At 44.1% G+C, this 15,315-nt stretch overlaps 1 protein-coding gene across 1 annotated transcript; it reads left to right on the top strand.

Moving 5' to 3' along the window:
* Positions 1-379: 379 nt before the first annotated feature.
* Positions 380-12,949, top strand: LOC306919167 (pre-B-cell leukemia transcription factor 2-like; the record flags this gene model as incomplete). Its single annotated transcript, XM_079531997.1, has 2 exons — positions 380-1,798; positions 12,876-12,949. Coding segments are annotated over exons 1-2 (337 nt in total), but the record flags the coding sequence as incomplete, so codon positions are not given.
* Between the last annotated feature and the right edge of the window lie 2,366 nt (positions 12,950-15,315).

Below are 15,315 nucleotides of genomic sequence, written 5' to 3'. Positions count from 1 at the left end.
AGGAGGAGGAGTGGAACGAGGTGAAAGAAAGAGAGAGAGAGAGAGAGAGAGAGAGCCGCGCGGCGCAGGCAGCAGAGAAAGAAAGAAAGGAAAGAAAAAAACGGGAATAATAATAATAATAATAATAAGAAGAAGGAACCAGCCTCTATCTATCTATCTATCTGCGCCGGGACGGACGGACCGAGCGACCGGGGATTGTTGGAATATATTCTAAAGACGGAGCTCTGGGTCGAACACACCGCGGACCCCCGGATGGAATGGAGGTCACGTAAATAACGGGTTTTTTCCAGCGTGAATGTGGCGGTCATTACACTTTTAATGACCGTCCCTGCTGCTGGTCGCCTGGACTTACTATAGAGAGAGAGAGAGAGAGAGAGAGAGAGAGAGAGAGCGTCGACAACAGTAAAGGAAAAAAAACGGTCACGCTGGAATTTTCGGATCGGATCTCCTCCACAGCACCGTTCCTCCTCCTGCCATCTTTCAAAATAAGAGGATTGTATCATTCCTGATAGCCTATATTGTGTTTTTTATTTTCGAACCGAACCGAACCGAACCCAGCTATAGAGGCTGCAGTTTGTAATGGAATGGAAGCAGGCCCCGGCGGACCACTGGGGTAGCCTATAGACAGTCTTAATAGTTACAGGATGGTAACAGGCTAGTCTAGTCTGGACTCTGGACGGTTAGTTGGTGGTTATATTGTTGCCATTTTTTCTTTGCTCGCAACAAGACCACCCCCCTCCCCCCCCACCCTCCCCTTTTGTCGTTTTGCGTTCCATCCAAAGGAAGCTTTTTTTTATACTCTCTCTCTACCTTTCTTTTCTTTTGAAGCCTCTTTCCTTCTCCTCCTCCTCCTCCTCCTCCTCCTCTCCTCGCCGGGCCTCTCTGTATGTCTTGTCTTGCCCTTTTTAGCATAACTGCCGTTTGGTGAAAAGAATGAGAACCATGTTGATGCACACAGTCTTACAATAGTGTGTATAGTAGCTAGTCGCATCCACCCAGGGGGAAGGCAGGAAGGAATGGTGGGAGAAGAGAACCGTGGCCTTACGTTGCCAAAGAAGGAGCAAAACATATTCTAGAGGCCTAGTAGTGCGTTGTTGCTTTACTCGCTACTTTACTACTTTACACAAGTAAGTATAATAAGACTGCACTTTTTTTTTGTCTTTTTTTTTTTTTTTTTGTCTTGTTTTTGCTTTCTTTTCCCAGACTATAGGCTAGTCTGGGTCAGATAATAGACCGGTCGTTTACATACCTGGCGGTGTGTGTGTTGTGTTTTGAGAGAGAGAGAGAGAGAGGGGGGGATTTTTCTTCCACCCTTTTGAATTGAAGTCCTCCTCGGTGTCTTCAAGTTGCTCCAAGCTACCTCTGAGAAGAACCTTCTCAACCTAAAGAACCTGTATCTCCCTGTACTGTCCCGGTATAGGACGTGGTAACAACAACAACAACAGTCACATCATTAGGCTACTCTAGCCTGATACACACCACACTCCCCCCTTCTTATCTTGACTGTGTTATTGTTGTCACACAACGACAAAACAATGGAGGAGCAGATACGCATGATGTCGGGTCTCGTCGGCCTGTCGGGACTGTCCGGGCTGTCGGGGGTCGGGGTGGACGTGGGGGGAGACCACCACCACCACCACCCCGGGGCAGACCACCACGCCGCGGGGAGGAAGCCGCACAACAACAACAACAACAACCACGGGGGCTCGGTGGGCCAGCCCGGCCAGCAGGACATCGGAGACATCCTACAGCAGATCATGGCCATCACGGACGAGAGTCTGGACGAGGCGCAGGCCAGGTGAGATGTCATGAGAGGTCACCTGGTAGTCACTCATTATGATATGATGGGGTCATCCCTATGTTCCCCAGGTTCTATGTTCCCCAGGTTCTATGTTCCCCACTTACCTTCAGTGTTTTGTACTATACAATTGTATGTATAAGTACAGAACAAAGAATGTTTGTTTTTGCCATCTTTGTTGAAGAGTCTGAGCAATTATGTTTTAGTTTATTTTATGCCAGTGTTCATTTTTAGTTGGCTAAGACTAGATAGTTTAAGTAGCCTATAGAGCGTTGCAGTCCCGCCTCCTACCCTGGACCAGGAAATGAAACCCAATGCTTTTTTCCCATAGACATTTCTTAAAGTATTTATTTAAAGACGGTTACGCCGCGGACAAAGCCAACTCGAGTCGTGACAACTCATGACAACACAAACAATATTTTGGACCAAACAAATAATTACAAAGAAGAAAAACAACAAAAAAAGTGTTGTAACCTGCCGTTTTTTTCTTCTTTCTAATTATTTGTTTGGTCCAAAATATTGTTTGTGTTGTCATGAGTTGTCACGACTCGAGTTGGCTTTGTCCGCGGCGTAACCGTCTTTAAATAAATACTTTAAGAAATGTCTATGAGGAAAATGCATTGGGTTTCATTTCCTGGTCCAGGGTAGGAGGCGGGACTGCACCGCTCTATAGGCAGGCCTAAAGTTCAATGGATTGTTCAAAGACTGCAGAGTTTAAATCAGAATTTGTACTAAAAGTAACACTAAGGGCCTGGGCCATGGCTCAGTGGTCCAGGCACCTTGGCTGGTAATCCAGTCTGGCAGTGTGCCGCAGGTTCGACTCCCGATCCCGACAGCCTTTACTGCATGTCTTCCCCATTTCTCTCCCCATTTCCTGTCAGCATACTGTCTGTCCCTCCATAAAAATATTTAAAAAAATAAAGGCGAAAGCCACAAAAAAAACATTTTAAAAAGTAACACTAAGACTAAGTTGCTAAAATACTTTTAGTCTTACTAGAATTACTAAAATTACTAGGTTCATTTTCTGGTTTAGGTTTAGGTTTATTCTAAGTGGGGAACAAAGGACCTTTTTTGCATGGTGGGGAACATAGAACCTGGGGAACATAGAACCTGGGGAACATAGAACCTGGGGAACATAGAACCTGGGGAACATAGAACCTGGGGAACATAGAACCTGGGGAACATAGAACCTGGGGAACATTGAACCTGGGGAACATAGAACCTGGGGAACATAGGTACGCTCCTGATATGATAATGAATTTATGTATACAGCACATTTCAAGACATGGTCACAAAAGTGCTTTACCGCAGTGGTTGCCAAACTTCTTCGTGTCCAGGACCCCCAAATCAACATTTATTAGGCCACGGACCCCCCATTAGGCCACGGACCCCCCATTTGAAAACACATGCCAGTGACCTCGATAAGGGAGGATTTTTACGGCTCTAGCAGTGATTCCGAAACATATTAATTTCATGGACCCCCAGTTTCACACGCATTATGCTACGGACCCCCAATTTAATGGCAATTCTATCTGGGACCCCCAATTTAAATTGTAAAACCACTGTTAATTTAACTCTCAGAGTTACAGACTCATTAGGGTCCATTTGGTTCCTAACGATCTCTAATTGAGCTAGGTACCCCTCAAGTACCCCCGGGGGTCCCCGGACCCCACTTTGGGAACCTCTGCTTTACAGAACAGGGTCAAAACAACAACATAATCACAAATGATATGATATGTTATCGTTGCTGTCGGGAGCAAACCTCCTAACTCCATTTTTGAGGTTTTAGAATTTTTTTTTGGCATAAATCCGTGCTATTGAACACCCTTTACGTGTGTTGTTTAGAAAATATTGAACCAACGGAAAGTATAGTAAAAGGTGCTTTGGACCCTCAAAATGTCTGCTATATAAAGCAACTAACTCCACCACCTCCCCCCCTCCCATGGAAGTAATTGACAATATATAAAGTTACAACACCAACTTTTTACGAGGCAGTATTGCTTTGTTTTAAAAATATAAGGCTTTCTTTTATTTTCTGAAAAATGTAAATTTTTCATTCCCTGAAAAATGAACATTTTGGAGTCATGAGGTCTCCTCCCGACAGCAGATATATGATATGATAATAATACTAATAATAGTAATAATAATAATAATAATAATAGTAATAATACTACTTTCAGTTCACACTGAAATGTGTCTGGCGACTCAGCAGCCATATGGATGCAGAACACAATACACACACACACATTTGACACACAAAAAACCCAAAACAATATTATATACATAAAGACATAAAGACAATTAAGAGCAATGTCCACTGCTTAGATTAGATGGCTAACCTAAACCTAAACTACAACTCCTGATTAAGCCTCAAAGTCGACTGGTGGACAAAGGACCTCTTTAGTCTGACCTTATTGTATGCTGGGACACCATGGGCTCTATTTTCGTCACGGCTAAACCCCTTATCCCTAAACTTCTTTGCCTTTTTTTTTACTATTTTGAAAAACATTTTTGAATAGTTCAACTAGCCAATCTACATGGACACGTTGAGAGCTTGTAGACTGGCCATTTGAACTATTCAAAGAAGTTTAGAAAATGGAGCCCCATATCAACCTATACTCTCCATAGAGCGTCGCCCAGGAAATTAATCCCAATGCATTTTTCCCATAGACATTTCAAAACGTATTTATTTAAAGACCTTATAAGCGTCGTACAAAGCCAACTCTTGTCGTGACAAATCATGACAATAAACAGAATATTTTGGACCAAACAAATAATTACAAAAAAGAAAAACAACAAAAAGTGTTTTTCTTCTTTCTAATTATTTGTTCAGCCCGAAAAATGTGTTTGTTGTCATGATTTGTCACGACAAGAGTTGGCTTTGTCCGCGGCGTAAACGTCTTTAAATAAATACTTTCTGAAAAGTCTATGAGGAAAATGAACGGGGAATTCTTTTCCGGGTCTCTCGAGGGGGAGGGACTGCGACGCTCTATACAACACATGCTTAGTATTAGAGGTGATATTCCTTATATTCTCTATACAACACATGCTTAGTATTAGAGGTGATATTCCTTATATTCTCCATACAACACATGACTAGTATTAGAGGTGATATTCCTTAATGCTAACCTTAGGATGCTGTTATCAGACAGGATGTATAGAGTCTCTGAAGAGGTTGTCCAACAATCTTTGAACAAAATGTTTAGTTGTTGCAGCAGTTGTGACTTTAGGGCTGCAGACAAACAGCAGGATGATATAAAGGGGTAGCCCCTTTCGGGGGGGGGGGGGGGTCGTCATCCTAAATACCACGAAAAATGCACACAGTTCCGAAGGTCTCTACTAGGGCCAAAGGGTTACAAGGTTTTGGTGCTGTGAGTTACTTTCTTCATGGGGGGGCAGTTTGAGACACACACACACACACACACACACACACACACACAGAGAGAGAGTAACATTTCTCTCCCCTGTCGTTCGTCTCCTGAACAAATGCTCTTAACTTTCATGGGCGCCCAGCGGGCTAATTAACTGAAATGAGTTTGCTAGACGCCTCTGATTGATCGGTCATCACGTCATTAACGCTGAATAATGACAAAGGGCTGGAGAGAGTGAGGGGGGGAGGGAGGCTCCTGCATTTCAAATGTTGTTGAGGGCCATTTGGGGGACTGTGTGTGTGTGTGTGTGTGTGTGTGTGTGTGTGTGTGTGTGTGTGTGTGTGTGTGTGTGTGTGTGTGTGTGTGTGTGTGTGTGTGTGTGTGTGTGTGTGTGTGTGTGTGTGTGTGTGTGTGTGTGTGTGTGTGTGTGTGTGTGTGTGTGTGTGGTGTGTGTGTGTGTCAGTTGGCGTGAACCTGCTTATCGGTTGCAGGCTGATCGAATTTCACTCCGCTTGACCCTCGTCTGCTGTAAATAGCCTCTGTGACCCCCCCCCCCCCCCCACACACACACACACACACACACACACAGGTGTTAATTTAGTAAGCTGTCTTGTTATAATGCACTAGTCACTTGCTGGCCTGTTATAAGCATATATATATATATATATACACTGTTATTCAGACCTCAGGCCTATACACTGTTATTAATTTACCATGTAGTTCTTTTACCTCAGGCCTCATACACTGTTATTAATTTAGCATGTAGTTCTTTAACCTCAGGCCTATACACTGTTATTAATTTAGCATGTAGTTCTTTAACCTCAGGCCTCATACACTGTTATTAATTTAGCATGTAGTTCTTTAACCTCAGGCCTATACACTGTTATTAATTTAGCATGTAGTTCTTTAACCTCAGGCCTATACACTGTTATTAATTTAGCATGTAGTTCTTTAACCTCAGGCCTATACACTGTTATTAATTTAGCATGTAGTTCTTTAACCTCAGGCCTCATACACTGTTATTAATTTAGCATGTAGTTCTTTAACCTCAGGCCTCATACACTGTTATTAATTTAGCATGTAGTTCTTTAACCTCAGGCCTCATACACTGTTATTAATTTAGCATGTAGTTCTTTAACCTCAGGCCTATACACTGTTATTAATTTAGCATGTAGTTCTTTAACCTCAGGCCTATACACTGTTATTAATTTAGCATTACTGACGACCGTAAAGATCACTTTTAGTGGCGACTTTAGTGACGACCTGGTCATGAATGCCTACCTCCTAGTAACCTTACTATAGCGACCTAGTCCTGATTGGATGCCTCCTAGCGACCTTACTAGCGACCTATAGTCATGATTGGCTGCCTCCTAAGCCAATGGGAGTCTGAACGGCATAAAAGCCCATACTCTGAAACGCCGCGACTCGGAGCGAGTGCCAACAGAAGCTAACAGAAGCTAACGCTGTGAGCTAGCTAGCTAGCTAGAGGACAACCATAGCAAGTGGAACAAACAAAGGAACGTCGGAAACCAACGAAACCTGGCGCTACAAGAGCTTGTAGAGCTGGAGAGTCATTCCTGCTTTCCTTGTTCTTAGTTGGTAAAGGATTGAGGAAAGAAAAGAGGAAGAAGACATGACATACAGATACTACACATACATCAATATAGCAGCTATCAGCCTCTGTGGATACCTGGACGTTTAGGGTTGGAAAGACCTAGAATGTATTGAATGGCACCAACACCACCTGCCACACACACACACACACACACACACACACACACACACACACACACACACACACACACACACACACACACACACACACCAACCAACACCACCTGCCACACACACACACACACACGCGCACACGCACACACACACCAACACCACCTGCCTCAGTGTATTTACCAATACAGAATACTGCAGAGAGACAGAGAGAGAGAGAGACACACACACACACATACACGCACACGCACACGCACACGCACACACACACGCACACAAATAAACACACCCATGCAGTCTGTTCTCTCTAGAGAGTTTTTTTCTCTCCCCAGTTTCATTGCAGAGTACAATCAATTGTCCAATAATAGGTGTGCAAGTCCAGCTGTCCGCACGCACGCGCGCACACACACACACACACACACACACACACACACACACACACACACACACACACACACACACACACACACACACACACACACACACACACACACACACACACACACACACACACACACACACACACACACACACACACACACACACACACACCCCCTCCCCTCTCCTCTCCCCTCCTGTCCTTTCTATGGAGGTAAATACGGTAAAAGTTCAGTCGATTCGATTCAAATGAGCTTTATTGGCATGAGAAAACAAAACACATGTTTACATTGTAAACATGTAATAAAACAGTTGAAAATGGGGAAAGTATAATAAGTATATACATTTGGAGGGGTTACATCACAGCATGGTGTAAACAGAGCTATGTCACATTGCATCCTTATTCACGTGTTCTCTACACTGTATGAAGCTTTATTCACGTGTTCTCTACACTGTATGAAGCTTTTTGGAAACAAATAGCAGCAATCTTTACAACAGCGACGCGTCTTAAGAAATACGAGAAAAATGAAATAATGGAAAAAAAGTGGAATATTTTTAGCAACACAAATCTGGTATGGGAGCCCCTGGCACACTCTTTTTTTTAAATGTAGGGTCCTCGGGCAAATTATTGTGGGGGTCCTCGGGCAAATGAATGCGGGGGTCCTCGGGCAAATTAATGTGGGGGTCCTCGGGCAAATTAATGTGGGGGTCCTCGGGCAAATGAATGTGGGGGTCCTCGGGCAAATTAATGTGGGGGTCCTCGGGCAAATTAATGTGGGGGTCCTCGGGCAAATTAATGTGGGGGTCCTCGGGCAAATTAATGCGGGGGTCCTCGGGCAAATTAATGTGGGGGTCCTCGGGCAAATTAATGTGGGGGTCCTCGGGCAAATTAATGTGGGGGTCCTCGGGCAAATTAATGTGGGGGTCCTTGGGCAAATTAATGTGGGGGTCCTCGGGCAAATTAATGTGGGGGTCCTCGGGCAAATTAATGTGGGGGTCCTCGGGCAAATTAATGTGGGGGTCCTCGGGCAAATGAATGTGGGGGTCCTCGGGCAAATGAATGTGGGGGTCCTCGGGCAAATGAATGTGGGGGTCCTCGGGCAAATGAATGTGGGGGTCCTCGGGCAAATGAATGTGGGGGTCCTAGGGGCAAATTAATGTGGGGGTCCTCGGGCAAATTAATGTGGGGGTCCTCGGGCAAATGAATGTGGGGGTCCTCGGGCAAATGAATGTGGGGGTCCTCGGGCAAATGAATGTGGGGGTCCTAGGGGCAAATTAATGTGGGGGTCCTCGGGCAAATGAATGTGGGGGTCCTCGGGCAAATTAATGTGGGGGTCCTCGGGCAAATGAATGTGGGGGTCCTCGGGCAAATGAATGTGGGGGTCCTAGGGGCAAATTAATGTGGGGGTCCTCGGGCAAATTAATGTGGGGGTCCTCGGGCAAATGAATGTGGGGGTCCTCGGGCAAATGAATGTGGGGGTCCTCGGGGAAATTAATGTGGGGCACAAATGAATGTGGGGGTCCTCGGTGGGGGTCCCACCTTATAATGCTTATAATAAGCAGCAACACAGCCGGTCTGGTAGCACACTTAAAGGTAGCACACTGGTAGCACACTTAAAGGTAGCACACTTAAAGGTAGCACACTGGTAGCCCACTGGTAGCACACTTAAGGTAGCACACTTAAGGTAGCACACTTAAAGGTAGCACACTTAAAGGTAGCACATTGGTAGCACACTTAAAGGTAGCACATTTAAAGGTAGCACACTGGTAGCACACTGGTAGCACACTTAAAGGTAGCACACTTAAAGGTAGCACACTTAAAGGTAGCACACTGGTAGCACACTTAAAGGTAGCACACTTAAAGGTAGCACACTTAAAGGTAGCACATTGGTAGCACACTTAAAGGTAGCACATTTAAAGGTAGCACACTGGTAGCACACTGGTAGCACACTTAAAGGTAGCACACTTAAAGGTAGCACACTTAAAGGTAGCACACAGGTAGCACACTTAAAGGTAGCACACTGGTAGCACACTTAAAGGTAGCACACTTAAAAGTAGCACACTTAAAGGTAGCACACTTAAAGGTAGCACACTGGTAGCACACTTAAAGGTAGCACACTTAAAGGTAGCACACTTAAGGTAACACACTGGGAGCACACTTAAAGGTAGCACACTTAAAGGTAGCACACTTAAAGGTAGCACACTGGTAGCACACTTAAAGGTAGCACACTTAAGGTAGCACACTTAAAGGTAGCACACTTAAAGGAGAGTTTGGTGCTAGAAGGCTTTATCACCTTTAGTTGCAGTTGTTTAGTCCTCATAAAAGTGGTCCAGTTGTTATTTTGTGAAAGTAAACGCATTATTGTCCATTTCCCCTACCCGACCATAAGCCCTGAATGGGGCGTTGGATTAGTAGTGCTAATTCGCTTATTCCCATCGCTCGAAAAACAATTTCTTTGGGAATAAATCCTCTCTTCATAATGTCAACAGTGTTCCAGTAGTAAAGCATGAAGTCTCGTCTCTATCTGCGAGACTTGGCGAGACTTGGCGAGCTCCATGCAAGTGGATGGAGCTCTATGCAAGTGGATGGAGCAGTCGCTTATAATAAGCAGCAACACAGCCGGTCTGGTAGCACACTTAAAGGTAGCACACTGGTAGCACACTTAAAGGTAGCACACTTAAAGGTAGCACACTGGTAGCCCACTGGTAGCACACTTAAGGTAGCACACTTAAGGTAGCACACTTAAAGGTAGCACACTTAAAGGTAGCACACTTAAAGGTAGCACACTGGTAGCACACTTAAAGGTAGCACACTTAAGGTAGCACACTTAAAGGTAGCACACTTAAAGGTAGCACACTGGTAGCACACTTAAAGGTAGCACACTTAAAGGTAGCACACTTAAAGGTAGCACACTGGTAGCACACTTAAAGGTAGCACACTTAAGGTAGCACACTTAAAGGTAGCACATTGGTAGCACACTTAAAGGTAGCACATTTAAAGGTAGCACACTGGTAGCACACTGGTAGCACACTTAAAGGTAGCACACTTAAAGGTAGCACACTTAAAGGTAGCACACTGGTAGCACACTTAAAGGTAGCACACTTAAAGGTAGCACACTTAAAGGTAGCACATTGGTAGCACACTTAAAGGTAGCACATTTAAAGGTAGCACACTGGTAGCACACTGGTAGCACACTTAAAGGTAGCACACTTAAAGGTAGCACACTGGTAGCACACTTAAAGGTAGCACACTTAAAAGTAGCACACTTAAAGGTAGCACACTTAAAGGTAGCACACTGGTAGCACACTTAAAGGTAGCACACTTAAAGGTAGCACACTTAAAGGTAGCACACTTAAGGTAACACACTGGGAGCACACTTAAAGGTAGCACACTTAAGGTAGCACACTTAAGGTAGCACACTTAAAGGTAGCACACTGGTAGCACACTTAAAGGTAGCACACTTAAAGGTAGCACACTGGTAGCACACTGGTAGCACACTTACTTAAAGGTAGCACACTTAAAGGTAGCACACTTAAAGGTAGCACACTTAAAGGTAGCACACTTAAAGGTAGCACACTGGTAGCACACTTAAAGGTAGCACACTTAAAAGTAGCACACTTAAAGGTAGCACACTTAAAGGTAGCACACTGGTAGCACACTTAAAGGTAGCACACTTAAAGGTAGCACACTTAAAGGTAGCACACTTAAGGTAACACACTGGGAGCACACTTAAAGGTAGCACACTTAAGGTAGCACACTTAAGGTAGCACACTTAAAGGTAGCACACTGGTAGCACACTTAAAGGTAGCACACTTAAAGGTAGCACACTGGTAGCACACTGGTAGCACACTTACTTAAAGGTAGCACACTTAAAGGTAGCACACTTAAAGGTAGCACACTTAAAGGTAGCACACTGGTAGCACACTTAAAGGTAGCACACTTAAAAGTAGCACACTTAAAGGTAGCACACTTAAAGGTAGCACACTGGTAGCACACTTAAAGGTAGCACACTTAAAGGTAGCACACTTAAGGTAACACACTGGGAGCACACTTAAAGGTAGCACACTTAAAGGTAGCACACTTAAAGGTAGCACACTGGTAGCACACTTAAAGGTAGCACACTTAAGGTAGCACACTTAAAGGTAGCACACTTAAAGGAGAGTTTGGTGCTAGAAGGCTTTATCACCTTTAGTTGCAGTTGTTTAGTCCTCATAAAAGTGGTCCAGTTGTTATTTTGTGAAAGTAAACGCATTATTGTCCATTTCCCCTACCCGACCATAAGCCCTGAATGGGGCGTTGGATTAGTAGTGCTAATTCGCTTATTCCCATCGCTCGAAAAACAATTTCTTTGGGAATAAATCCTCTCTTCATAATGTCAACAGTGTTCCAGTAGTAAAGCATGAAGTCTCGTCTCTATCTGCGAGACTTGGCGAGACTTGGCGAGCTCCATGCAAGTGGATGGAGCTCTATGCAAGTGGATGGAGCTCCATGCAAGTGGATGGAGCTCCATGCAAGTGGATGGAGCTCCATGCAAGTGGATGGAGCTCCATGCAAGTGGATGGAGCTCCATGCAAGTGGATGGAGCTCTATGCAAGTGGATGGAGCTCCATGCAAGTGGATGGAGCTCCATGCAAGTGGATGGAGCTCCATGCAAGTGGATGGAGCTCTATGCAAGTGGATGGAGCTCCATGCAAGTGGATGGAGCTCCATGCAAGTGGATGGAGCTCTATGCAAGTGGATGGAGCTCCATGCAAGTGGATGGAGCTCCATGCAAGTGGATGGAGCTCGCGAAGTCTCGCGATAGACGAGAACTCACGCTTTACGGCTGGAACACAGAAACGCGGTTACTATGCTGTAAAGTAAAGTAAAGTAACTAAATGTGAGAAAGCCTTCAAGCACCAAACTCTCCTTTAACACAGTGTGACACTGGAAGTCTATCTCTGGTGACTTCCTCTTTGTCTGTCGGCCCATAGCATAGCATAGCATAGCATAGCATAGCATAGCATAGCATATATCATATATCATATCATAATGTGTGTCATGTTGTGTTGGTGGTGTTGTGTACTGGTACTGTACTGTACTGGTGTGTTGGTGGTGTTGTGTACTGGTACTGTACTGTACTGTACTGGTGTGTTGGTGGTGTTGTGTACTGGTACTGTACTGTACTGGTGTGTTGGTGGTGTTGTGTACTGGTACTGTACTGTACTGTACTGGTGTGTTGGTGGTGTTGTGTACTGGTACTGTACTGTGCTGTACTGGTGTGTTGGTGGTGTTGTGTACTGGTACTGTACTGTACTGTACTGGTGTGTTGGTGGTGTTGTGTACTGGTACTGTACTGTACTGTACTGGTGTGTTGGTGGTGTTGTGTACTGGTACTGTACTGTACTGTACTGGTGTGTTGGTGGTGTTGTGTACTGGCGTCGACAGTGTGACAGAATGGCATGAAAAATCACTGTTTGACAACACGTCATAATTCTAAATATCTCTCTCTCCCTCCCCTGTCTGTGTGTCTCTCTCTCTCTCTCTCTCTCTCTCTCTCTCTCTCTCTCTCTCTCCCCCTCCTGTCTGTGTGTCTCTCTCTCTCTCTCTCTCCACAACGAAGGAAGCACGCATTAAACTGCCACAGAATGAAACCCGCCCTCTTCAGCGTCCTGTGTGAGATCAAAGAGAAGACAGGTGAGTCATTTAACACATTTAGGCCTGACATCAAAATCTTAAAAATGTCAGTTTTCTCAAATACCTATCTTTCTATAAGCGTCCTGTGTGAGATCAAAGAGAAGACAGGTGAGTCATTTAACACATTTAGGCCTGACATCAAAATCTTAAAAATGTCAGTTTTCTCAAATACCTATCTTTCTATATCAGTGGTGCTCCATATTTCATGTCAAGGACCCCAAAAATGATATGTAATTTCCTTGGTCGCCGACCCCCCATCTGAATTCCAGGAACCCCTCAGTAGCAAAGATTTGAGTTAAAAACGTTCGCTGTGAAAGAATATATATTCAAAGATTTGCGCCACATTTTCATGATTTTTCAAAAAATAGCAGATGTGCCGCGCTACGAGCTTGTAGATCTGCTATTTTTCAATAGCTAAAGTATAACATGATGCTTAAAACACCAAAAGGGGTTCCCGCCCAGAATGGGTTAATGACGTTAAACCACCCCCTTGAGTGTAATATTGCAATTATACAACAGTTACCCTTAAAACTAAGAAAATCCCAAAAACATATATTTTTTTAATGACAGATGTAGTCACTACGACCACAAAGGTCCCAAGAAACTAGCTAGCCTAGCCACCCAGTCTGCTGCGCTCTGGGAGAACAGAGCAGCTGAATTCTTTGTTTTGATCAGGTGTGGAGTGGTGCTCGTTTGAACCACGGCTAGAAGGCTGTTTCAACCAATCGGATTGTTTCCTGGAAACGACCTGTTGTATAATCTTTACTATGACATGGTGATGGAGGCCAAGGCTTCACATCATATTCATTACATGGACCTGCAGCTGTACATTATTATTACATCATCACATCATATTCATTACATGGACCTGCAGCTGTACATTATTATTACATCATATTCATTACATGGACCTGCAGCTGTACATTATTATTACATCATATTCATTACATGGACCTGCAGCTGTACATTATTATTACATCATCATTACATGGACCTGCAGCTGTACATTATTATTACATCATATTCATTACATGGACCTGCAGCTGTACCTTATTATTACATCATATTCATTACATGGACCTGCAGCTGTACATTATTATTACATCATATTCATTACATGGACCTGCAGCTGTACCTTATTATTACATCATATTCATTACATGGACCTGCAGCTGTACATTATTATTACATCATATTCATTACATGGACCTGCAGCTGTACATTATTATTACATCATATTCATTACATGGACCTGCAGCTGTACATTATTATTACATCATCATATTCATTACATGGACCTGCAGCTGTACATTATTATTACATCATCAAACGGAGGATTTTACTGTATAGTTGAGTTTGAACTACACTGCCAGAAACAGGGATGTTAGGCCCGGTCCGGCCTAGCGGTCCGGACCGGCACCTAGGCTGCTAGTCACACTGTCACGGTCCGGCCTAGCGGTCCGGACCGGCACCTAGGCTGCTAGTCACACTGTCACGCTGTTAGGCCCGGTCCGGCCTAGCGGTCCGGACCGGCACCTAGGCTGCTAGTCACACTGTCACGCTGTGAAGAGAGTCTCCTAAATGCCTACATTTAGGAGACACGCTGTGAAGCGTGTCTCCTAAATGCCTACATTTAGGAGACACGCTGTGAAGCGTGTCTCCTAAATGCCTACATTTAGGAGACACGCTGTGAAGCGAGCCGTACCTTAACACTAGGATGTATGAAAAAAATTCACTACTACTATGACGGCTAACGGTCAGGATGACCGTGTTTTTCGTGCTATTTGATTGGCCATTCTCTCCCCCACTCGTCTAATGATCTTCACACCTCTCTCTGCACCCGTTGACGGCTTGCCATTGTCTTCTAAATGTTACATTCCAACTAATTCAAGGCAGCAGTTTCAACTCGACAGGACAACTCAAGTTATTTTTTTTTTTTTATTTCAGCAAACACTGTCCGACTTTGTATTGAGCCAATAAAATAGGCTACCACACGTTATTGTATAACAGCCAGAGCCAGGCACATTGCTCAGAGTCAGACGAAATACGACATTAGTTATACATATATAATATAATATGTCATATAACATCGATGTAATTAATATATATTTGATTGATTGTGCCAAAAAAAGGAAAGAGCTGTGCGTGCGTGCGTGCAAATCAGAAAAGTTTACAGACAAAGGAGTTGGGAGTTTGGGAGCGGCTAGCCTTCTATATAATGCTGCGCACATATTAGCCTATATATCTTTTAAAAATACCCAGCATAATTTTTGGGAAGGCTAAGCCTGGCCTAGCCTTACATACCCGCCGCCTATGATCGATGTAATTTATATATATTTGATTTATTGTGCCAGCAGAGAGGTCCG

This window comes from Electrona antarctica (genome assembly GCF_951216825.1).
Source record: "Electrona antarctica genome assembly, contig: scaffold_780, whole genome shotgun sequence".
NCBI classification, from domain to species: Eukaryota; Metazoa; Chordata; class Actinopteri; order Myctophiformes; family Myctophidae; genus Electrona; species Electrona antarctica.
Note: the sequence above shows the minus strand (reverse complement) of the source record. Positions and strands in the feature narration are given on the sequence as shown.